The sequence below is a fragment of the Astyanax mexicanus genome, chromosome 23 (genome assembly GCF_023375975.1).
Source record: "Astyanax mexicanus isolate ESR-SI-001 chromosome 23, AstMex3_surface, whole genome shotgun sequence".
Lineage (NCBI taxonomy): Eukaryota > Metazoa > Chordata > Actinopteri > Characiformes > Acestrorhamphidae > Astyanax > Astyanax mexicanus.
The window spans coordinates 8326688-8353198 of NC_064430.1; the positions used below are offsets into that span (position 1 = coordinate 8326688).

Here is a 26511-nt window from a genome sequence, read left to right on the forward strand (position 1 = left end):
ACACAAAAGGTTTACTCAACATTTTACTATTTGTTAAAATTACACATGTAAGTGTGAATATTTACAACAATGCATAAAATACACATCAGTGTAGGTTTTCTGTTGAACTGTAAGACGCAATATAATTTTATCTATTTACTATATTTATATTTTATATATATTTTATTTTTATATTATATTTTATATTTTATTATATTTATTTTATCTAGTATCCAGTGTATTCCATAATGATATGACTGCATGAAAAATGACAAGAAACAATTACATTATTATCTAATAATGTACGCATATTAAAACAGTCATCTATGTCAAGCAAAACAGTGGTGGCATTCTGAAACCACTCACAACCACCACCAATTCTAATGTTTACCAGCAGGTGTCAACCTTTCCTTGCCCTAACTGGGAATGGGAAACTCTACAGTATCCCCACTAAATGAACTGCTTTTTTCCTGGCAGTCTGCTAACTGTACGAAATGATGCATGTCTATTTTAAGCAGTGGACACGTCATTTACACAAGCCAGCCTTAAACGTTATGAAATTATTGTTTATATTCGTGGTGTATTTATATCAGCCTGTCAAAATCTATAGAGCTGTCTGATCCTGCTGTCATACAGACCATTTGGATAGTGCACTGACGGCATTAGTCAATAGTAGGGGTGTCACGATTCTCTAAATCTTCGATTCGATTTTATTCCCGATTTGAGGGTCACGATTCGATTCGATTCGATTCTCGATTTTCTTTTTTATTATATATTTACATTTTATTATTTTATGCCTCATAAAATTTAAATAATATATTATTTATTTATTATTATTATTATTATTATTTATTAAGATATATATGGTAATGCCATCTAGTGACTTTTTTGGTAGCAACAGTGTGTACTATTAAAACTGCAACGTGCAACATAAAATAAAAAAAACTAAAAAAATAGGAACAATTAAAGCCTTAACAAACTGAACTCTATCCTACTATAACAGTTAAACATGAAAAATAAGACTCGGTCCCTGAGAATTACAATTTTTTTTCTTTAAGAAATATATATTATTAACTTTATCTGAGAGAAAGTTGAGACTCTGTCCCTGAGAATTACATTTTTTTTTTCTTTAAGAAATATATATTATTAACTTTATGTGAGAGAAAGTTGAGACTCGGTCCCTGAGAATTACAAGTTTTTTTCTTTAAGAAAAATATATTATTAACTTTATCTGAGAGAAAGTTGTTTTTTTAATTCAATGGAAAGCAACAGGTGTAGTCAATCATAAGTTTAAGATTTTTAATCCACCTGACTGTGATCTATAGTCAGTGTTCTCAAGTTACACTGACACGCATTTCAGCAAGTTCACACGCTATCACACCTGCGCGCAACCCCCCCCCCCCCCCGTTGAACAGATACAAAACCTGCGCGTACCCCCCTCCCCCCGCCATCCCCACCCCCGCGCCCCGTTGGAAAGATACAGAACCTGCGCGTACCTTGTCTTTGACTGGAAAATGTCACATCTGGCAACAACCAACAGAGCAAACCGAGCCGTGCCATTTCAGGCAATAGGGGTGGGGGCATTATATTATGCACAAAAATAATAACGTGCCGCTTTTAAGTAGTGGAGTAGGTGCCCCATGCAATGTTTAAAGACAAAAAAGATGAGTGTATCATAAATAATTTACATTGGGTTTTAAATTTAATAAAGTCATAATTTCAACATTTCATTCTCAGTCAATTTGGCTCCCTGCAACTGCAAAATGGTTGAGGCCTAACGCTGGCTGCGTTGTCTGCGTATGCAGAGCGGCGGCCCTGATTCCACCAAATATTGATTTCTGAACTCTTAAAACTTTATAAATATGAACTTGTTTTCTTTGCATTATTTGAAGTCTGAAAGCTCTGCATCTTTTTTGTTATTTCAGCCATTTCTCATTTTCTGCAAATAAATGCTCTAAATTATATGGCAATATTTTTATTTGGAATTTGGGAGAAATGTTGTCCGTAGTTTATAGAACAAAACAAAATTTTACTTAAACATAAACCTATAAATAGCAAAATCAGATAAACTGATTCAGAAACTGAAGTGGGCTCTTAATTTTTTACTCAATTACTAAACTATTTGATAGCTGCAGCCTTACTATTTAATATAAAATCCTGTACTGTAATTATACTGAGTATGTAATATAAATCTGATTTCTGTGCTTGTGCAGGTGTAGTCGGGCAGACCTGGATTCTGAATAAGTTCAGATTGATTCCACTGGAAAAGATTGACCAGGTGGTGATGTCGTACGGTGGCCTGCGAGGGGCTGTAGCGTTTGCTCTGGTGGTCCTGCTGGATGGGGAGCAGGTGAAGGCGAAGGATTACTTTGTGGCCACAACTATAGTTGTGGTTTTCTTCACAGTCATGTTTCAGGTAACTTTTTTTTTACATTTTGTATGTTGGCACTGTTCAGGTAGAACATTTATCTCCAAAACAGCTCAACTATACAGTAAAGAAAAAATTCAGTGGAACTGAATATTGGTCCATTCATTATAAATTTTTAGGACAGTCTAAGGGATGGTTTGTGTGTTCAAATTATGCAGGTACTTGTGTTTAATTGGATGTTGGTTTTTAATGGTACCCACTAATGTTCTCAGAAACATAGTCTTTTGTAAAAGTTTGGGCACCCTTGAACAGATTACATATTTATAATAAATATATTAACACACCTTTTGATGCTTGATTATTGATTATTTGCTTACTAAATAGAAACATATTAAACAAAAAAGGAAATAAAAAAATATATAGTCTGTATCATCACCACAAAATTAGATATTTCACTTTTCTGCATATCTCTGCATTCAGAGTTTATTAATAAGAAACTCTCTTTTGTCTCTTTTTTCCCAAAATAAATACGAATACAAAATCAGATGAGCATTAGTTATTTAAATTTTTTTAAATGTATTGATTTTTTACAGTGGGTGCCTGAGCCATCAGTTGAGAATCGCTTGTAAACAATAAACATTAAAAATAAACAAAGGGTTCCACCACTTTAAATAGACATGAGTTGAAACAACAATTACCATTACTCTATTACAAACATGGAATATGGAACCAGTGGTGTTTTTTTAATAGCATCATTCAAAGAACTTCTTATTAGGGGTGGGCGATATGGCTCTAAAATAATATCACGATATTTCAGGGTTTTTTTGCGATAACGATATACTTGGCGATATAGGGAAACTAAAATAATTTATTCATTTCAGGAATATAGTATAATAGTATAACAGTATAATCATAATGTGGCAAAATAAATAATATAGCATAAAATAATTTAATGCAGCAAAACATATTGCAGAATATTTAGTGCATGCATATAAACTGCAAACTAAAACAATTAAACAATAAATACACCTAAAGCTTCACAGTAAATAATAGACTACTTTTAAGACAGAACAGCCCTATTATCACAATATGGATTTTTAATATCATGATATTTCTGTGTCACGATATATTGTATACGATATAATATTGCCCACCCCTACTTCTTATAGCATCGTTATTTTCAAGAGTGTGTGTTCAATTGCCTGGCAACAGTTGCTTGGTGATTTTTTCACAATGCAGTGATAAACTGTTGTGATAATCACTGATGGTCTGAAATGATTGTGATAAATAGAGGGATTTATGGAGATGATGTTTTTGTGCATATTAGCGTTTGTGAGAGAGACACTTCTGGACAGCGCTGGTGTCAGAGGAGAGAAGCTGATATACCCTGAGTCCCCAATCTAATTCTCTCCTTCATCATAATTCCTGGCTATACTTTGTGTGTGTGTGTGTGTGTGTGTGTTTGCTCACATTATGACAGCTTTTCTGAATGCATTGCTCCTGGCCTGTGCAATATTAAACATATTTGTATTGTATTTCAGTCTAAATCATTTCTGTCTCAGACACACACATACAGAAACACAATACAGAAACACACACACACACACACACACACACACATCACTCGCTAGCTGTCAGGCCCGTGGCAGTGAGCTTCTTATTCTGGACTCATGTCTCACTGAGCAGAACTGAATGCCAGTCAGAAACATACGCAGTGTATTTTTCAGCAGGTGGCAAAGCAAACACCATCACACTCACCTGTCAAACTACAATAAAATACCATTATCACCCAAAGCCAACCGCCACCTCTGACAGCTGACTCACAAATACACTATACCTGTGGACCAAAGTATTGAGACACCAGTTCATTCATTGTTTTCTCCAAAATCAGGGCTATTAAAAATTGTTTATCTTGCTTAAGTGCTTTCTATTAGATTCTAAAGCAGAGCATTGCTTCAAATCTACTTAAATCTAGTTTAAATATCTGACATTTCTCATTTTTGCATTGATCTCAGAATATAAGAATATTTAAATTATTTGTTTACGTATTATTTCTTGTTTTAAGTAATGTAATATACTGAAAGCATCATATACAAATTTAGCTTTTTATAGGTTTATGTTTGAGTAAAATGAACATTGTTGTTTTATTCTATATAAAAAACTACAGACAACATTTCTCATTTAGAGCATTTATTTGCAGAAAAAGAGAAATGGCTGTAATAAAAGATGGAGAGCTTTTAGACCTCACATAATGCAAAGAAGTTCATATTCATATTCATAGAGTTCTGAAATCGATATTTGGTAGTCTTACACACTGCTTTTGGATAACTTTATGCCACTTCTGAGGAAGGATTAATTCACATTACACACAGATACAGTCACTTACATTTGAGAATGTGAACCGTCAAGATTCCGATCTGAGCAAAAAATCTGATTTGTTTAATGTCTAGTGTGAACTGCAGCCTAGTCTTTATAAAGGAGCTGAACTGTCCTGACAGCCCACACTAGCAGTTACTGTTCATACTGCTGTATGATGTGTAGGTCTCCAGGGCTGAGGTTCACTGTGCACTTTTGATAATTAACGGAGGTTGGCAGACACAGCTCAGTTTGGCAGACTTGCACTTACATTACATTTTAGAGTGTGGTGTCTCATGAATGAAAATGAAACAGAAGAAGGAACCACTGCTTTCATCCTTATTACTTGGGTTTAGCACAGATGTTTACTTTAAATTGCCATAAAATATGTTTAATCAGAATTTTAAGTTGCTTTTTGAGGTAGAAATAGCAGAGTTTGGAACTTGGGGGTCAAATAGAAGCACAAACAATGACTACAGCAAGCTTGTTCACCTCCATGTTGCCATCTGAATTTCCTAGGTAAAGCAAGTCATGAACATGGTGGTGCGTGTGGTCAGGAATCTGGTGGTGTAGTACGGTGTATCATGTTCTGTCGTGTAGTGTGTTCTCTATGTTTGTTCAGACTCTATAACAATTGCTATAAACAGCTGTGTAATTTGTCATTTGACACATAAAAAGTAAAGAATTTCTAAAATGTAAAAATTTAGATAATATAATAATAGTAAAAGTAAAGAAAAATGATAAGAATGACAAGAAATTATAAAATGAATAATAATAAACAACAAATAAGAATCAAAATAAAACATATGAATAGAAAAACTAACTAAGTATATCAATAAATAAAAATAAAACAATTAAAAATGATTCAGTGATCCCAGTAAACTTAGCTTCAACGTTTACTGTAACTATGAGTAAAGTGCATGCTATGGAATTAATTGTGTGGGAAGTACAGGGTGCAGTATATGTACAGTTGTATGTGGGATAAGTATGGGAAACAAAGTGAGTTTGTGTGAGATGTCAGTGGGTGTGGGTTGAGCAGAACACTGTTCTACTGGGTGTTTAGCAGCCTGTTCACCTAGGGGAAGAAGCTGTCTCAAAACTAGCTGCCTCTGGTCTTCAAGCTTCTGAGTCTTCTTCCACACAGCAGCTGTGAGAACATGCAGTGGATGAGTGATCCTTCATGATCCTTCTAGGTATTCTCAGGCAGGTTTCTTTTGGTGTCTTTGGGTTCTATCAGTACTCACTTGATTCACTGGCTCTCCTTACTGTCCAGAGGGATTTTTACCCTGGCCATTGAGCAAATATCTTCCGCAGCACTTTCACTTTGTCTCTTTTCTTTTCTAATGAAAAATGCTCAGATATGCCTATTTACAACCCTGTTATTTACTACCCTGTTATTTACAACCCTGTTATTTACAACTCTTTTATTTGGCCTCAAAATAAAACACTCTAATGTTTTGTCATGGTGTTTTGTCCTGTTGAGTTTTGTGGTAACATGATGAACTAAAATAACCACAGTGCATTGTCAAGTCTTCCGTAAACAGTAGAATGTTGTGCATTACTGAAAAGCTTTATCCTGGTCTCATCTTTCCAAGAGACATTTTCCCAGAAGGATTTTGGCTTACTCAAGTACATTTTGGCAAACTGCAGTCTAGATTTTAAATGTTCATGGTGTTATAATAATGAGTCAAGGCTGATATGTAACAGTTTTAAAGTTTTGTTATTGATATTGTGATCTGTTTCCAGACTCGTTCTACTTATTTGTGTTCTGATTTTTAAAGAGATTTTTAAACAATGTTTTTAATGTGTTTTACATCACTTAGCATGATTTGGATTGCTATCACTAACTGACTGCAATCTTGTATTCACTCCTGTCAGCTTTGTTTGAGTAAGCCTACTTGTGCATCTCAAAAAAATTTATATCATTGAAAAGTAACTTTTTCAGTAATTCAGTTCAAAATGTCAAACTCATATATTATATAGATGTATTACACACAGAGTGATCTATTTTAAGCGTTTATTTTTCATATATTGTTGATGATTATGGCTTAAAGCCAATGAAAACCCAAACATCATTGTCTCAGAAAATTAGAATATTATGTAAGACCAATTGGTACTTTTGGCAGTGTGCCAAGTCCTGCTAGAAAATAAAATTTGCATCTCCACAAAAATTGTCAGTAGCAGATGGAAGCATGAAGTGCTGTAAGATTTTGTGGGAAAACAAAACTGCACTGACTTTAGACTTGATAATAAAACACAGTGGATCAACACCAGCAGATGATCAGCATGTCTCTCCAAACCATCACTGATTAGTGGAAACTTCACACTAGACCTCGAGCAGTTTGGACTGTGTGTCTCTCCACTCTTCCTTCAGACTCTGCTCCCTTGATTTACAAATGAAATGAAAAAATTTACTGATGATCAGTGACGGTTTGGAGAGACATGCTGATCATCTGCTGGTGTTGATCCACTGTGTTTTATTATCAAGTCTAAAGTCAGTGCAGTATTGTTTCCCTCAAAATCTTACAGCACTTCATGCTTCCCTCTGCTGACAACTTTTATGGAGATGGGGATTTCATTTTCCAGCAGGACTTGGCACAAGTCAAAGTACCAGTTGGCCTTATATCATATTAATTTTTTTTGAGATTTTGGGGTTTTCATTGGCTGTGAGCTATAATCATCAACAATAAAAGAAATAAACGCTTAAAACTAAACACTTTGTGTGTAATACATCTATATAATATATGAGATACACTAGTATATTGAAATTTTAGGGAGAAAAAAAACAGCAGGAAGACAGCAGGAAGAGACAATAGTTTTCCTTCAGAAAAAAATGACTAAATGTACTGAGTGAAGGTAAATCTCAGGTGTTGACGTGTACAGTTGACGTGGTTATGGATCATACAGATACAGTAAAACAGGAAAATGTCAGGACGGATTAGATGAGTGATGTTTGACCTGTTGTCTCTGTCACACAGGGCCTGACCATCAAGCCTCTGGTGAAATGGCTGAAGGTTCCTCGCAGCACTAACAGAAAACCTACCATTAATGAGGAGATCCACGAGCGGGTGAGTCAACTGTCTATATGTCTCGCTCTGTCTTTCTCTCTCTCTCTCTCTCTCTCTCTCTCTCTCTCTCTCTCTCTATCTGTCTCTCTCTCTCTCTCTCTAATGTTGACCTTGCTGTGGAAACTTGTGTTTTATCTGTGGCTGTAGAAGAAGCAGCTGCAGTTAAAGGTGAACTAAGAGGGACTGATGAAGGCCATTAGACTTTCTGTTCAATTAATTAATCATCAGAGCTCTTTTTGGTCAGGGTGCTCCCTGCTACTACTGAAACACACAGACACAGAGAGAGACAGACTCCATCTTCTCTCTCTAGCGACAGTCCCTTAGGAGATGGAGAGGAGAGGATCTCAGAGCCCCATAGCTGTGCGTCCTCGACTCTCGCTCTGAATGTCATGCATCCTCCTGCGTGCAAGCTCAGAGAGACCTGCTGAGCATGCTGGAACCACGGCTAAAGATAGAGCGGCCTTCAGCAGCACTGTATGCACGAAAATAGAGAGAGAGAGAGAGAGAGAGAGAGAGAGCATCATTGACTAGAAAGACAGAAAAAAAAAAAAAAAACTTCACACCTGCGTCACCTACTAAGATACTCCAAGCTCTATGCAACTGTTCACTCTAAACCTGTTAGAACATATACAGGGTTCTTATGGTCATGAAAAACCTGGAAAAGTCCTGGAATTTGAAAATAGCAATTTTCAAGCCTGGATAAATTTCATTTGGAAAAATAAAAATACCCAGAAAGTTTTGGAAAAGTCATGAAATTTGGTCTACAAATCTTTGTGTTTCCGTTTATCGATGGACACGTCAAATACATCAGCTCAGAGTTAATTCAGTATTTGAAGCCTACACAATGGAGCTCTCAGGATCTGACATACCTTTTATTATTAAAGATTGTGAGTCAACATTTTATCTGATTCATTTTAGGCCTATTATAATCAGTTAGTTGATTTTTTTTATTGTGTCTGCACCGATGTTTTAAAAATTGAATGCTCATGAACATTTGCCTTGAAGGCATGGAAAAGTCATGAAAAAATCATGGAAATATATTGGTTAAAAAGTGTATAAACATGACATTACAACTTTATTTACAGTGGTTTATCCTCCTTCTTTCTTTCTTTCTTTTTCTGGCTTTCTCTACCCTCTCAGGCTTTTGACCACATTCTGGCTGCAGTTGAAGACATTGCTGGTCTGAGTGGATATCATCACTGGAGAGACAAGTCAGTTCCACCTTTCTCAAATTTCTTTCAAAATCAAGAATAAAAACAATTAGAAACATTAGTCCAACAATGGACTTTAATTTAAATAAGAAAAAAATGCAATGGTGAAATCAAGAAGAGAGTGAAGGGACTGGTAGGTCAAGGAAGACGTCCATTTTTCACAGCAGGAGAAACCACTAAATCTAATCACTGATCAGAGCAATATTTTTAATCTAATCTAATAAATATATCAATTTGGGCTGTCAATGTTAAAGCATTAACGCACGTGATTAATTTGGATTTAGTAACGCATTCTTTTTTATTAATGCAAGTTAATTACACCAGGCCATTTAAATGGCCATCCCCCCATTATGGGCATGCATGCAATACCACACACTACCTGAGTTTTTTTAATCCTCAGCAAATTAAATTGTAATAAAAAAAAGTTTAAACCAAGCTAAGATATTTACAATAAAGTAAAAAAAAAATCATGCATTCTTTATTCCATTAAAAATATAAACTATTATTTTAATTGACACCACTAATATTAATACATCTCTATTTTACATTTTTTACATTCATAATTTTTAACATATAAATATCCACTATAAAAACTTGCATCACAGTTAATTACAGAATATTGTCATAATTAATCATATTACATTTTTTTATTGATTGACACAGCTATTATCAATCTATTGTTAGAACATTCTAATATATTTTTTGTTGTCGAATTGCAGCTTTTGTTCAGTTTTGTTAAACTTTATTGCTGAGTTTTATCAGTGAGTAACAATAAAGAATCGATTAATAATATTGTATCTTATCTAAACTAGTTTTTACTGTCATTTTGCAGGTGGGAGCAATTTGACAAGAACTATCTGAGTAAGCTGCTGATGCGGAAGTCTGTGTATTGTAAGAGTGAATTGTGGGAGGCCTACCAGAAAATCAACATCAGAGATGCCATCAGTGTTATTGATCAGGTAAGGATTATTTTAGTTTTATTAAAGCAGTACTAGGTAGGATTTCCTTGATTTTTTATCTTTTTAAATAAGTGAAATTACAGCTTGAAACTCACTGCAGTGCTGCATTGAGGTGTAATAGGAGGAATAGCGGTGCTCTCGTGTCTGTGCCGGAGCTCCTCTGAGCTCAAACCAGACTCTGTAAGTTGTTCGAGACGGCCGCGACCAACGCTCGCGAGAACTGCGACCTGCTTTCTGACCTTTAGTTCTAACAGTTCTACAAGAACTACTGGTTCATTCTTTACAAACTAACATACAGACACTCTGGCAGAAGCTGGAAAGAGACCGAATATGTCTGTGAAAGCCAAAAAACGAGAAAGAGAAACTAATCCGCCTGAAACATTTATTACACTCTACAACTGTAGGGGGAGCCCACAAGCACAAAATCTCAATCCTACCTAGTGGAGCTTTAACTGAACAATTAATAAGAAAAGAGAAAAATGAAAATCCTGTTTAAAATGATCAGTTAGTCCTCTCCTTCATGTTAGAATCATGTGTGAGAAAGAGTTAGCAACATGTATGAGAGCTAGAATCATGTGTGGAGGAGTGATAGATAACTTGTGAAAGCTAGCAGGGATGGTTAATGGAGAATCTGACCTGTTCCTATTTCAGTGCTCAATGAACAGGGTGAATGGAGCTAAATATCTAAAAAATCAGCTGAAAAGTAGGGTATTCTTTAATTTTATCAAGAAGAATGATGTTATTCATCAATAAGGAAAGAAAACATACAATTCTTCTACATCAAACAGGTTTTGGGCAATGCTATCATTACTCCAACTGTGTGCTGACTGGTTGACAAATAATTTTTTTAAAGCTTTAAAAATGCAGCTGCATATCTGAATCATTTGATGTTGTTCTGTTTAAGGAAATAAATAACTCTTTCAGTACAAAAATGTTAAACATTTAAACCCATGCTTTGGCTCAAATGCTCCACATCAGCGCCCTCTACTGGAAGACATTCTCAAGTGGTAATCCTCCACTCTATGGGCCTGGTCTTACAGCCTGCGCAAGACGTGTCATGATGCTCACCTGACATCCAGATAGCTGCAACTTTAAAATAGCAATCCTCCAAAATCTTAAGTGACATACTGATTGGTTTACTGCATGTTACTCACCAAAAAACATACCCATGATTAATTAAGAGAATCAGTACATGACTTTTGCGCATTTTGAGCCAGGCAAGGCTTATAGCAAAGACACACCAACATGCCCTAAATTACGCTGCGTGGTGCGTGGTTGACGGCTCGTCTAAGGATCGCTAAAATAGGGCCCTAAATGTTCGATGGGGCTAGCATCAAGTGTGAGAGATAAGCTCATGTGTAGAAGAAAGATAATGTGTGTGATGGGTAGCAGTATGTTTGGAAGAGTGCTAGCTAACATCATGTGTGGAGATCTAGCATCATGTGTGAAAAATTTTGGTCATGAGTTAACGGTTATTGATTACAGGGCATTTGTAATTTGAACTAATTACATTTAAGGAAAAAAAAATTCAACTGTTTAGTTCCTTATTGTAAAATTAAACGTTATAATTTATCTTTAACCCTTTCAGACCGGAATTAAATGCCAGTGATGGAAAAACATAAGAATGCTGTTTTTTGTCTGTTGGGCAAACATATTGTCACTGTCCAATGAAAAAAATATATATATATGTATATTTTATAACACATTTTGAACACACTAAATGTTCTATTGATGGATAGATACTTTATTTATCCCAAAGGAAATGTATTGTTTTAAAATTTCTTGATCTCTTTCTCCTGAAAAGTTGCTGTTTTGGAGATATTATATATTTTCTTTGGACAGCGACAATATATTTAGTAAAATTATATATAAACTAACTCAAATATTTCATTTCTTTTTAATGTGATGTCTACAGTAATGGACATACGGTCTAAAAGGGTTAAGGACTAGTGTCCTCCACACTAAAAAAATGTTTTTTTAATTTTTACTTTCACTGATTTGGATCCATACTTCCTCATTCAAATTGTAACATCAATAATAAGTATAATTTGTCTTTGTACTTTGTCCATTATTTTTCACTTTATATGGATGACTTGCACATCATTCTGGATGAATTCTGACTCAGGACCACTAGGTGGTGCTCCAGTTCAACACATCAGCATTGTCTCAGCTGAATACATCACAGCTCTGGGTTAAAGTCAGCTCAGGGTTGTGAATTGTTCTCACTCTGATCAGCTTTTTTTTTTAATATTAGATGTAAAACTCTGGATTGATATGTGAGCAGATTTATGATTGAAGAGTTTTCTGCTGCAGGATTCCTCACTCAGAGAGGCTTCAACAATGCAGCAGTGTCAGCTGATGTTCTGCTTTGCAGGAAATTATAGAAAATATAGGCTCAATTCTCAATTTTGTGCCAAAAGATTTACGCAAAAAAGAAAAAGAAACATTTAAATCAAAATTTTAAGAATTAGAAGAAAAAATGAATGTTGCAAATTCAAAAGATACAAAAATACAGCAAATATATATTTAAATATAATTGGTAACTTTATTATCCTTTGCAGTCATTTGAAAACTATTTCAGTTTGGATTTTGCTTTCATTTTTGTGTTTTTGAGGATTGAATTTTGCTGCTAAAGAATTTTGCTTCTGGAATCTCTCGTTTGTTCGTTTTTGCTTCTGAGTTTTGGCACAAATTAATTTGATAAATATATTTGTTTTCTTCATATCGAATCCTAAAGAGAGCACACTGAATCTCGTTGTACTTGGGCAATGGCAATTAAGGTATTCTAGTGCTGGACGATATGGCCAAAATTTATATCACGATATATTCCTTAAATTTCGGTCGATACGATATAATTTCGATATCGATATAAATACTTTGAAGGCCTCAGAAAACTGCTAAGAAGCCCTGCAATCCCTGCAGCACTGCGAATTTAAATTATTATATAACTGTGTATTTGCACTTTTTGTATGGTTGGCATCAGATACCCTCATTATATGCACATCTATCTATCTATCTATCTATCTATCTATCTATCTATATATCTAATGGAAATCTGTACCTACTACTGTCTGAAAATTTAATTTAAGCCTTTGAAACCTCCTTTCACAAAAACTTTAATACTTTAGAAATAAAAGTAGTCAAAATATATCAATGCTCAATATTATTTGCATATAGCAAAATAATAACGACATCCCTGTCAAACATAAGCCTATATAACTATTACCAATAAAAATAACTTTAAATTACAACAGAGGCAGAGCTTCTTATTCTTTGTGAACAAATTTAACAGATTAAAACAAGTGTTTCAACTAGGATATAGAATACAATAAGCCTTTATATACGTAAAAGCAACAAGATTTTCCCGTCAAATAAACAAACCTACAGGCTTTATCAACTATGAATAACTTAGTTACAACATAAGCTATAAAAGTGCTTCAGTCAGTATAAGAAAAATATTGTATGTAGTGGAGTTGCTTGAAGTGGTGGAACAGTTTAGATCAGGGGTCACCAACCTTTTTGAACCTGAGAGCTACTTCTTGGGTACCAATTAATGCGAAGGGCTACCAGTTTGATACACACTCATGAAATTACAACTTTTCTCAATTTACCTTTAATTATATGTTGTTATTAATAATTAATGACATTCATCTATGTGAAGACACAGATATCAATATGCAACACTATTTTTATAAATCTCTGCAATTGTTTACATTTTATATTATATTATATTTTAATATAATATTACATATTATATTACATTATATTGTATAATAATATATAAACTATAGGCTATCTCTAAGCTAATATTAATCTAATATAATCTAAAATTACACCAATGCAACTGTGATAAAAAAAAAAAAAAAACAATAGCAACAAAAATGCTATTTTTAGACCAGGTCTGCGGGCTACTCATAAGGTCCTTGCGGGCTACCTGGTGCCCGCGGGCACCATGTTGGTGACCCCTGGTTTAGATGTATGAACATTACCGCTGCTGGTCGGCTGCACTCTCCGGCACAATTTGCAGCAAAGCGGCAAGGGAGCGGACCCGCGGCCGGCCTCGAGGACCCTCGGCCGAGCGAGCGGACCTGCGGCCGACCTCGAGGACCCGCGGCCGGCCTCGAGGATCCTCGGCCGAGCGAGCGGGCCCACGGCCGGCTTCGAGGACCCTCGGCCGAGCGAGCGGACCAGCGGCCGGCCTCGAGGATCCGGGGCCGACCGAACCGAGTCTACCTTATCCTTGGATCCGCTCGTCCTGGCTCCGTTTGTCTCCAGCGCGAGACATTTTTGCTGCGTAGCGAAGCGGACCCGAGCCTAGCCATTTTAACCTAGCCTTGCCTAGCCTAGCCTATTTGGCTACGTGCCTGTGTGGTTACGTCATCACGCACTGACGTAGCCCAGCTACGGAGGCTGAATGTGTTGAGCTCTGCGGCGAGCTGACGCCAGTAAAAAACGCCTGTCCATGATTCTAATACATATCGATATACCACAAAACTGATATCACCGTTATTGAAACATTTCTTATCGCGATAAATACCGATATCGAATTATTGTCCAGGCCTAAGGTATTCGTATTCTTATTCAATGGTACGTTTACAATGTAGAAAATGATACAATGAAAGTAAACACGCTGAATTAGAAGAGGTCTGTCCTAATCTTTAGCTGGTACTATACATGGGTTCTATGCAGAGAAACTTCAGCACTCTCTCTTTTGGGCTCTGTCAAGAGGAGGAACAACAGGTTCTCAGATCTTGCTGGCTGTGTGTCTCTCTCTCTCTTTCTCTCTCTTGCTCTCTCTCTCTCTGGCTGTGGAGTGGGGAGGATAATCCTCTCCTTTGTTGTCCACACTGACGCCGAAGTGTCTCTGCCAGCTCTGGCTCGCAGCAAGACGCTGCTACCTGAACACAACCGCACCAGAGATACAGATCAACCATGCTGACATCAGAGAGAGAGAGAGAGAGAGAGAATAGGAGAAAGAGACAGAGAGAGAGAGAGAGTGGTGGAGGGCCCCCAGGAGAGCGATAATGAGGCTGAATGCTGGTATTCAGATTTGTATTAATCCTCTGTAGGGGTGTCACGATCTCGATATTTTATCGAAATCGAATCGAAATGAGGTCACGATCTCGAGTATCGAAGTCAAAAAGAGGATCGACGATCCCTCCCGCGCGCGCTACGCAAATAGCGCAGCGCGCTACGCAAATGGCGCGGCACCAACACAGCGCATCCTATTCATTTAAATAGAGAGCCGCTGCATGAGCGCAGTCGGCGGGAGTGTGATCACTGTTTTTATCTGTCCAACGGGGGAGGGGGGGCGGGGGTTGGGCGCGCAGGTTTTGTATCTGTATCTAACGGAGGGGTGGGTGCGCGCAGGTGAGAGCGTGTGAACTCGCTGAAATGCGTGTGTCAGTGTGACTTGAGAACACTGACTATAGATCACAGTGAGGTGGATTAAAAATCTTAAACTTATAATTGACTACACCTGTTGCTTTCCATTGAATTAAAAAAACATCTTTCTCTCAGATAAAGTAAACACAAGCGTGTTTCTGACTAAAATAAAAGCTTTTCAGGAGAGATATAAGTTATGTGTAAATATTTATAAGACAATACCCACATCACTTATCTAACCAGCCTGTACTGATTTCTGCCCCCCAATAATGCTTTCAATAACCTCTTGTAACCCCTGGGAGCCAGGGGTTACACTCTAATAGCCTTTAATAGTCTTCAGTAGCCTTTAAAAGACTTACCTGGCGGCCGTGGTGTGTCCACTAAACTCCGTAGTTATAAACATCCTGAGGTTAGCAGCGCGCTAACTGACCTGTTTATAATGTAATCCGAGCAGTGACTCCGTGTCGGCTGTTCTAACCTGCTGCTGTTAGCTGCTTGGGCTGAAAGATGAACTGTAGTGAGCTGTATTACCCGGTTAGTGGGGTTAAAACCTTTATTTGTTTACAGAAACAGTAAAAACGGACTGGCTGAGCTCTGTAGCCCGTGGCTGGGCTGTACTGAAGTAGTGACTGAGTGAAGAGAGCGGGGCTTGTGCTGCTGCAGCTCCGACTAGTGGTTTGATGAAGAACTGCAGCTTCATGTAATGAGCAGTTTCACCAGCCATCCACACACAGCTCTGATAAACTGCTTGTTTTAATAGTGCACACTGTTGCTACCAAAAAAAGTCACTAGATGGCATTACCATATATATCTTAATAAATAATAATAATAATATTTATAATATTTATAATAATAATAATAATAATAATAATAATAATAAATATATTATTTAAATTTTATGAGGCATAAAATAATAACAAGAAAAAAAAACAAGAAAATCGAGAATCGAATCGAATCGTGACCCTCAAATCGAAAATGAAATCGAATCGAGGATTTAGAGAATCGTGACACCCCTAATCCTCTGAGAAGACTAAATTACATTAGGAGACTCGAGAGACAGCAACAGAAAGCAGGGCTCACTTCCAAACAGGTGGGCATCTTTATTTGATATCTGATAGTGAACATTCGATCACTTTACCAGAACTAGCACTGTCTGTGTTTTAATGAAAATTTAATGAGCTTTGTTGATTGTTTGCAGATGAATGACTGTAGAAAACATGGGCACCATGGTTTAATTCCCTCCCGTGCTATAAAAATAAAAAAGAAGCTAAAATTACTTGCCATGTTGTCAGTTTTGCAACCAGAAATACTTAGTGACAAGAGCACTGTCTGAGACTGTGTATGAATTTTATAGTATATACCAGTCCAGCACATCTTACTACTCTAACGTTAGCTGGCTTGCTAACCAGTGATTAGATCACATTGGACATTTTATGCTAACATCAAACCTACCAAAACAAATCTTGTTAATGCAAACAACATCACATTCCCATATGTTTAACAATAGTATGATTAAAAAGACAGACTACTTGACAGCTCGAGCCAAGGTTGTCAATCACTTTATTCCTGAACGTAACCCCTCCTTCTTACAGTATAACAGAATAATGTTTTAAACATAAGGTTTTAAACTGCATAAAACAATGCAATACACTACACTAATTCTAAAAGGTATATACACTGTATACTAATCTTAATACTGTATATACATTATATATTAATCTTAATTTATGTCTGAAAAGAGAGGCAGAATTTTAAGTCTATGCTAATTCCTTCATTTATTCGCTTCACATCATAAATATTTATTTTCAGTTACTTGGCCCAGAATGCCTGGATCTGCCTTTTATTCATTTCTGTAACTGAACTAAGCAAACAGTGGCAGAGCTGATTCTGAGGATGAATCGACAGGAACAGTCCCACCCAGCACTGGTGAGGTTAAAGAAAGTCATTTCCCACAGCCTTGATTTTCACAGGACTCAGCATCCTGAGTGGAGTTGTACTATTTAATATTAGAAACACAATGACAGGGTGGTGAAGACATATTTATCTTTCTTCTCTCTGATCACACACTGAACACGAGAGAAAATAATATGAAAAAATTATTCCACTGTCCAAAAATAAAGGATTTAATCCTGAAGTTTGAGGAAACCATGGAGCCGTGCTTGGTCGTAAACAGGAACAGAAATTAAATGAAAACAGAAATGATTTCAGAAACAAAAGGGAAATAGCATGTCTAAATACCCCCAGAAAGTATCATAATTTGTTTTGTTACATTTCGTTAAAAATTCTAAAACTTGTTGTATGTACATGTTTTTGTTTAAGTTTTTCCTTTTTTTGTTTATCACCTGTAATATTACACGGCAAAAAGTGTCAAACATAATTTTTTCACAGTTATCTTCCCACCTCTTTTAACCCTTTATTATAAACCCAGCTTTTATTTGTACTTTTGGTTACTGTGTTACTGTAACCTTAACATTATTATACACTATAAAGTATATACAGTACTGTATAGACACATGTATTGAGACACCTGCTCATTTGTCATCTTATTTAAAATCAAGGGTCTTGACTGTTCAGAGGATTTTACCTAATAGATTTTTGAGCATTGCTGTGAGGATTTGATCTACTGCTCTACAGCTCAGTGCTGGGTAGATTTATTCCCGTCTTTTGAGCCTATGCTCCACATTTGGTGTAATTTCTATTGGTTTATGGATATCTGCTGCTGAAAAGTCCTGTTCGTTTGCTCCTGTAAAACTAAATTTTGCATTTTTTTGGTTGAGCATTCAGTCAGTTTCAGTGGTACTGGATCTTAGCTGGTTAGACATTGTTACGTGAGATGTTTTCATTCCTGAATGAGAGACGATACATGCAGTGGTTTAAACTGCTATGATTAACCATGTCTGAAGTGATTACCTAGGTATATGCCAGAACTCCATGTGTGTGCGTGTGTGTGTGTGTGCGTGTGTGTGTGTGTGGTAAGTAAGGTGTAGACCAATATTACTGCATGTCTGAGATGTCCATTATCTCAGAGATCAGTCTATATCTATACATGACTAAAATAGGTTGGAGAGCCTTGAACTCTGAATGGAGGCCACATATACATGCAAGCACATACACTCTCTCTCACACACACACACACACACAAAAACACACACACACACACAAAACCAGTGGCTTCTTATATCCTCTCTCTCTCTGTTTCTCTGTCTGTCTGTCTGTCTGTCAGGGTGGTAACATTTTGACCTCTGCTAGACTGTCGCTTCCTTCTATGGCCAGCAGGACGTCCTTCCCTGAGGTTACCAACGTTACCAATTATCTGTAAGTACATACTTACAGGTGTATTTATATATTTAAATATATTTACAGCTCTGAAAAAATATACCACTTAAAAGTGATGAGTTTCTTTGATTTTAGTAAATTAAAATCTTCTGTAATATAATAAGAGGAAGATCGATGATCACAAGCCATCAAACCAAACTGAACTGCTTGAATATGTGTGTGTGTGTGTGTGTGTGTGTGTGTGTGTGTGTGTGTGTGTGTGTGTGTGTGTGTGTGTGTGTGTGTGTGTGTGTGTAATTTTATAGGAGGGAGAATGGCAGTGGGGTGTGTCTGGACCTTCAGGTGATTGACACAAACCCTGGTGCGAAGGTGGAGGAGGAGACTGAGACACATCATTTCCTGGCTGGAAACCTGTACAAACCCAGGAGACGGGTACACACACACACACATATTCATATTCAACACCTTCTCATTTATTGTTTTTCTTTATTTGTTTCTTTTATAAAATTGTGTACATTGTAGATTAATATTAAAGACATGAACATTGTTAAGGGATACATAGGGAATAATGTAGTAAACAGTAAAATAAGTGTTTGTCCTCCACAATCCTCTGAACTGATGCTAAAAAAGTCTATTCCAGGTGACCTCATGAAGACACTGAGATTAAAATACCAAAAAATCTAAATTATAAAACATATTCTGGTTTGTTTAACACATTATGTTAGAAAAAAAGTATAGCTTTAATGTCTTCGATATTAAATTTACAATGTAAAAAAAAAACAAAAAAAAAAAACAAGGAATGAGGTTTGTCCAAATTTTTGACTAGTACTATATCTAAATACCGACACTTTGTTTCACCTCTTTTGTGAACAGTCTAAAAAACAGACATCAGATTTGGTGAGAAAATCACTCTTTCTGCTTCTTCCCCTGCAGTACCAGTCACCCTACAGTCGACATTTTATGACATTGGGGGATCAGGAGAGACAAGATAGGGAGGTGTTCCAGAGGAACATGCGAAATCGCCTGGAGTCCTTCAAATCCACCCACTACAAACGACACAAGAAGGACCGCAGCCAGAAAAAGGCAAGATCTCATCATCGCCTCAGCCATCTGCTTCTGCTCTTAACCCCCAGGGTCAAACCCACAAAATCTCAGCTGAAGGCCCTTACTCCTTTACAGCTCAGGCCGAGCTGGTGTTAAAGAGTGAGAGCAAGGACGTGTGTATCTGTGTGTGTGTGAGAGTGTGTCAACTGAGCAAGGACACCGCATGTGTGTGTGTCAGATTCACTGTGATTGATGGAGGTTTGTCTTGATGAAGGCTAAAGGGGCAAGAAGAGAATGAGAGAGATATGAGTCCAAATAAAATCCAGGAAGTATCTTGTCTGGACAGAAAGTGTCATACTTTTTAAAAATGGCATTGGTTTATTCTGTGATGCTTCTTCACAAACGTTCTTAATCCTATTACAGCGCAAAGGCTCAGATGCAAAAGAGCAAGAAGCCAACGACAAACCCAGGAGGAACGTCAGCTGGCAAGACAAAGGTGAGCCACGTGATTATATATTTTTTATTGCATATATCTCCTTCACAGTGGTTTTGAATAAGCAACACTATCATTTAAATCAGGAACTCTAAGTATAAGTTATATTGGAAGCAGGCCTAAGTATGCATTGTGGGTAATGTATTTTGTATGAATTTGTCTGCAGACCCCGTGATGGCACCACTGGATTCTCCAGAGGATAAGGGAGAGCTCTCAGAGCCAGAGAAAGATGAGGATGTTGGGATCACATTTGTGGCGCGAAAAGCTGCAGAAACACCAAAGGAGCGACCCAAATCTGGTAAGGGATGTAGGCATGCACACAGGTTTCCAGACATTCACTTAATGTGACATTTGCATAGGTTATCAGACAGTCCTATTGAGGATCTGTCCTCCCTCACTGCAGTCTACGCTTTGGAATCCAGCCATTGAAACCTTAGGTGTGTCCCAAATCCTAGTCTGCATCCCAGAACCAGTATATGAGCCAGTAGTAGCTCTGGAAAACATTGGGACTATTTCAAAATGATCAGTTTCTCTGTTTTTACTTTTTATATGTATATGTTTGAGTAAAATGAACATTGCTGTTTTATTCTATAAACTACCAACAACACTTTTCCCAAATACCAAATAAAAAAATATAGTCATTTAAAGCATTTATTTGCAGAACATAAATGCTTTAAAAGAGAAAGACAAGTTTATATTTATTTAGAAACAACATCACTAATGTTTTAAGAGTTCAGAAATCAGTATTTGGTGGGAAAACCCTATATATTTTTTTTTATCTCGGCTTGGCATGCTCTCCTCCACCAGTCCTTCATACTGCTTTTGGGAGATCTTATTCTACTGTTCGCACAAAAAGCCAAACATTTCAGCTTTATTTGGTTGCTTTTGGCCATTCATCTTCCATCTTATCCACCTATTACATTCCAGAGGTTTTTAATGGGGTTTAGGTCTGCAGATTGATAGTCTTATTGGACTTATTGAAAGAATACTATGAGTTTTAGCCTACCCAGAATTTTTATTATATTTTTTGTATCTTAGCCTGATACTAGGATTAGCTGTGCATTGCCCTCTACTCAGTTTTAGTTTCTTATTTCTCCTTAAAGTGCTTGATGTTGATTAATGAAATGTTTAGCTTTAATTTAAAACCTTTTATTTATCTCTTATTGCTCCACAGTTCCTGCCGCTTTGGAGGTGTGTCAAAGCCCATCTGTCGCCCCTCCCTCTCCCACATGTGGAGAGAAGAACCTGCCGTGGAAGGAAGGCATTGGTGCGCTTCCTCCATGTGTGTCTGTAGAGGCCACTAAGATCATCCCCATAGACCTGCAGCAGGCCTGGAACCAGAGCATCTCCTCTCTGGAGAGCCTGGCCTCCCCTCCTGTCCCTCAGGAGCCACAGCACCCGCGGGTCAGTGCCCTCCACAGGTTGAGCGTACCCCCGCGGCCCCCGGTGCCTCCTCCTCCTAGCAGGGCTAAGTTCCAGTTCCCTGCATGGAAAGATGAGGAGGAGGAGGGCACCCTCTCTCAGCAGCACCGAGAAATGCAGCCTCTTATGCCATCCCTGAGGCCACCGCCCCCTCCTCCACCACCCTCCAGTGCTCAGTCGTCCGGGAAGAGAAGGAACCCGTGTGTCTACTTGCGGAGTCTGGTGACGACGCCACCTTCAGGCAGCATGCCGCATAGCAGAGGACCAACACAGCTGTAGAAGTCTTTCTTTCTCCACAGTCGTTCCTTTCTTCTTTTATTTCTCTACTATTCTCTTTCAGGGCCTCCACAGCACCTCCATGCAGGCATATATGATCGCCTCTGGAGTCCTTGCTTGATTTATTCTTTTATTTTTACACCACCTTAAAAAAATACTTAAATATTTTTTTAAAAGTCTGCATCGGTCTCTCTACAGGTTGTATCTTAAGAAGTTAGAACTTGCTGACTGGCAGCAGCTGTGGTTTCAGAGGACAGGACAGGGCAGTTCCTCTTACATGTGAAAACCATTCCATTTTCCATATGTTTTTCTTTCTCTCTTCTATTGTATGTAATACAGTAAACGCACATAAAGATTTTAGCACTTCTGGAATGCAGTGCTGTGGAAAAGTGTTTCCTCTTTCTTAATATCTCCTGTTTCTGCATATTCGTCACATTTAATATTTTCATATTTTCATATAATTAATTTCTCATTAATGAGAAAACATACAGTGATCAAAGCTTTTAAATTAACATCCTATTTATTAATGATAAAGAAAAAAAAAGTAACCCACCCCCAAAATAAAATAATTTATTGTTCTACTCATCGCAGGAACAACTGCAAACTTTAAATATTTACAATAACTTAATGTGTAATGTGTTTTTTACATCGTTGTGGAATACATTTGTCCCACTTCTCTTCTTAAAATTGTTCTAATTTGGTTAAATTGGAGAGTTTGTGCATAAACAAGCAACACTATGTACATTTTTTTACCTTAAAATAGCCACTTTAAAATTATTATGATGTTCCAGTGACTTGTTAAAGGGAGATAATGTCTCTATGGTTGCTACTTTAGGTACTGTACACTGCTAAGCTGTGAAAACTGTGTGTAAAAGTTGTATTTTTGTAAAATCAAGTAATATTACTCTACCACTGTTTTACTTGAAGATGCCAGTTCTGTTTCTCTCCTCTTGTCTTGCCTCTTAATGTGTTTGAGAACATCAGTTGTAAAGTTGTGAAGAGGTAGAGTTGGTATACAATAAATAGCCCTATATAAGTAACGTTCAAATCCATATTATGAGAAGCAAAATCTACTCAACTAAGTAAAGAAAAAATACTGTAAGAAAATAATGTCAGTCAATCCAAAACATTTCAAGAACCTTGAAAGTATTTTCAAGTGCGGTCACCACAAGACCATCAAAATCATTATACTGATGAAACTGGCTCTCATCAGGACCGGATATCCAGGACAGGATATGATCAAGAGTATTTTGGGGTTTGTTTAACACTTTTAAGTTTCTACGTGATTTCTTATATGTTCCACTTCCTTCATAGTCAGCATGACTTCATTATTGAAAATTAAAATGAATAAAAAAGCTGAATGAGAAGGTGTGTACAAATGTTTGTCTGGAACTATATATATATATATATAATCTTATATATAATAAGACATTTAGATGATCTGAAACATTTAAATGTGACAAATATGCAAAAGTATAAGAAACTGTAAGAAACTGGAAAGGGGACGTTTCCACAATACTATATATCAGTCTAAACCACATTACTAGGGTCCTGTGGGTGTGTCTGTTAAATAAGGCCTTTATTTAACAGTTTACCCACTCTCTAAATCTGATCAAAAAGGAAAAACCTGGCAGAATGTCTGATTGCTAAATGGCCGGTGTTTAACTGCTTAACTTTTATTCCTCGACTCTGCCCGTCCATCCAAAAGTGAAACAAAGGCGAGAGACTGAGGGGCATTCAGTCAGGCCAAGCCTCCATGTTAGAGTCCAAATTCCATTTTCTGAAGGAGCCTTGGCTGAAAAGGCAGCCCTTTCTCTCTCTCTGTTCTGAACTGAGACCGAAAGGAACCAGCACTCCACGTGACCCTTCTCCAAGTCCCTGCTGTCTCATTTAATAACCGGCACAGTGCCAGCCTACTCAATAACACTATCCTCACTACACTTAAAAGCTCTGGATATATAACATATTTAGATGTACTGCACAGTCCTAGGCGCCGACGCCGCCATAGATATGCACCATGAAGCCAGCATGATCTCTTTAACACATGAGTAGTTATGAGCTGACAGACAAATGATAATGATAGTCATTGGGGGGTGGAGGTGGTGGGGGGGCAATATCTGTGCTTTTAATCAGGGAGGATCTAGTTTCCCCGTGAAGAGACCTCAATATAGCACTTTCTTTAAGCTCTGGTAATTATTTGCCTTTAACTTTTTCTTTAAATTTATGTTCTTTATTTTCTTTATCAAGGAAATATCCTTGAAATAGTATTTTTTCTGTTTAACTCTTGCTTTTAACTTAAACATAGCTTTGTTCCAGTCTTTGAATGTAGTTGACTGTGTCATTTAAGGTTTATTTATTTTAATTATTGCTTTAAAGGGGAATTTAATTGTGTGCGACTGCTACTAAACCAACCATCAAACTCAAAACAAATTGCTCTGACTACCAAAGTGTATAAGAGAAAACTAAATGAATGTCTATACACATGCTTCGTCTATTGTTGCTTTATGCCGTAAAGTCTGTGTTACTTTATGTGTGTTTATGAATGAACGAGCCTCTTCACAACCCCCTTTAGACATGCTGATGTAAATTAGTATTATGCAAAGCTTATGATTTGCACTTCAAGATCAAAAGCCATGTAAAACTTACATTTTGATGATGTTCAAGCTGCTAACTTATCATTTCGCACTGTCTCTGTATGTGTATGTATGTATGTGTGTGTATAGAATATGTTGTGCCTTTAGAAGGAGCCTGAACCATCCTGTAAATGAGGGGCCTTGTTGATGTCAGTGTACAGGAGTCCAGTGTTGTGCTGTCTCACTAAAAGCATGATACATTCGTCGGATACATTCTTATCATCGTTTGTTCCCTGGAATATTGATTTTCTTTCTCTTTTTTTTAATCACACTGCAGTAAGAGCAGAATGTACAGCTCTTATAGCACATTTTTATTGTACTTTCATAACGGTCAGCTCTGTTACCCATCAGGTGTTGTGAGGAAATTAGACCAAGAGTCTCTGTGCCAAATGTAAACTTCGGGTAGTGTTCAGAAGCAGAGTTAATAAATGAGGAGAAAGCTTTCTTAAAGTACTCTGTGTGTCCTGTGTGTTCATTGCTTGCTACAGTGTAGACAGGAAAACATTACTTTATATGTTTTTTAGGGATGAAATTAAGTTTGTACAAGACTACAGTATTGAATCATTGTATTGTGCATTCTTGAATACATGTGAAGTCAGCCACACAGCCAGCACAAGGAAAGCGCAGCTTCCCAGCTTTGATACAACAGCTAGCAGAAGCTTGCGCTGACCAACATTACATTAGGAGTGATGTTGGAAGAAAGCACTTTCTACCTACTCACACAGAGGGAGAGCATGACCAATTGTGCTCTCTCTGACTCCGGCTGCTGATGGCAAGCAGCGTGATCTTCTATTTAGTCCATTAAACCAAGTTTAAAAGGATGTGATGGGTAAGGTGGGTTAACAGCAAAAATATTGCACACAAACAAGAGAGAACAAGAGCAGTAGCATCAGTACCAATGGAGAAGCCTTTTGTAAAGCACTGTAGTCAACAATCCAAAAGGGTGCAAAGGATCCAAAAACCAGATAGACCAGACAAAACAGTAGCAAAACATGAAATATCGCTCTGTATACAACAGGGGAAAGGTGGCAATACTTTGCAAAGCCAGTGACTATGCTGTCTAAATAAGCTATAGAGTCATAATTTCTAGTGGGAAGTTTAAAGATAATTCTTTCTTCAAGTAATGTTAAAAATATGGTGTTTTTTTTTTTTTTATATATTTTATTTGTTCATTTTGTATTTTCCATAACAAACATCAACAGTTAAATCACAAACCCCAACCCGACAACCACAAATACAAACCACACAAAACAAAGGGAAAGAAAAGAGAATAAAAAAACAAAAAACAAACAAACAAAAAAAAACAACAGCTCGGCTCACTTTACTGTCCCTTGAAATAGTCCATTACGAGTTTCCAGGTTTTGTTGGGATGTTGTGCACCCTGGCCATGACTGCGTAAACGTTCCATTGAGGCGAAAGTAAGCATCTCAGACAACCAACGTTTAAAGGATGGAGCAGTGGACAATTTCCAGTCGAGGAGGATCAGTTTTTTGGCCACAACCATACCAGCCATTACCACTTGTTGTACAGGATATGGAAAAGCATCCAGTGATGTAGAGTAGCCACAAATTGCAGTTATAGGGTCAAAGTCCAACTGTACATTAAGAGCTCTTGAGAGCCAATTAAATACATTTGTCCAAAAGCCTTGCAGAACAGGACAAAATAAAAACAGGTGAGCCAAAGTACCCTCCTCTAATTTACATCTTTCACAAAGTGGGGATATTGAACTAAAAATTTTATGCAGTTTTACCCTCGAATAGTGCAGTCTATGTAAAACTTTAAACTGGATTAGTCTATACCGTGAACTTATTGAACATAGTGAAATCCTTTTTAAGCTTTCCTCCCATACCTCCTCTGTTATCTGACTATTAGTCTCCCTGGCCCAAGCCTCTCTGTACTGTGTGGAATCAGGAGTTGAAGACAAAACTGAAATAAATTGAGAGACCAGGTGTCTAGACTGGGGATCCACACAAAAAAAATTATATAGTGGATGATCATTTGGTTTAGATAAAAATATGGTGTTAATGGGATGTTTGCACATA

At 37.2% G+C, this 26511-nt stretch overlaps 1 protein-coding gene across 1 annotated transcript in view; it reads left to right on the plus strand.

Moving 5' to 3' along the window:
• slc9a5 (solute carrier family 9 member A5) overlaps positions 1-24922 on the plus strand; it is a 67512-nt gene extending 42590 nt beyond the window's left edge. The window contains exons 7-16 of the mRNA XM_007246953.3: positions 2193-2395; positions 7681-7770; positions 8911-8981; positions 9814-9940; positions 18549-18640; positions 18907-19033; positions 19535-19684; positions 20069-20141; positions 20305-20436; positions 21313-24922. Of these exons, the coding sequence (XP_007247015.2) occupies positions 2193-2395; positions 7681-7770; positions 8911-8981; positions 9814-9940; positions 18549-18640; positions 18907-19033; positions 19535-19684; positions 20069-20141; positions 20305-20436; positions 21313-21839 (1592 nt within the window). The 3' untranslated portion in view covers positions 21840-24922. The remainder of the gene's footprint in view (positions 1-2192; positions 2396-7680; positions 7771-8910; positions 8982-9813; positions 9941-18548; positions 18641-18906; positions 19034-19534; positions 19685-20068; positions 20142-20304; positions 20437-21312) is intronic.
• The last annotated feature ends 1589 nt before the right edge of the window (positions 24923-26511 follow it).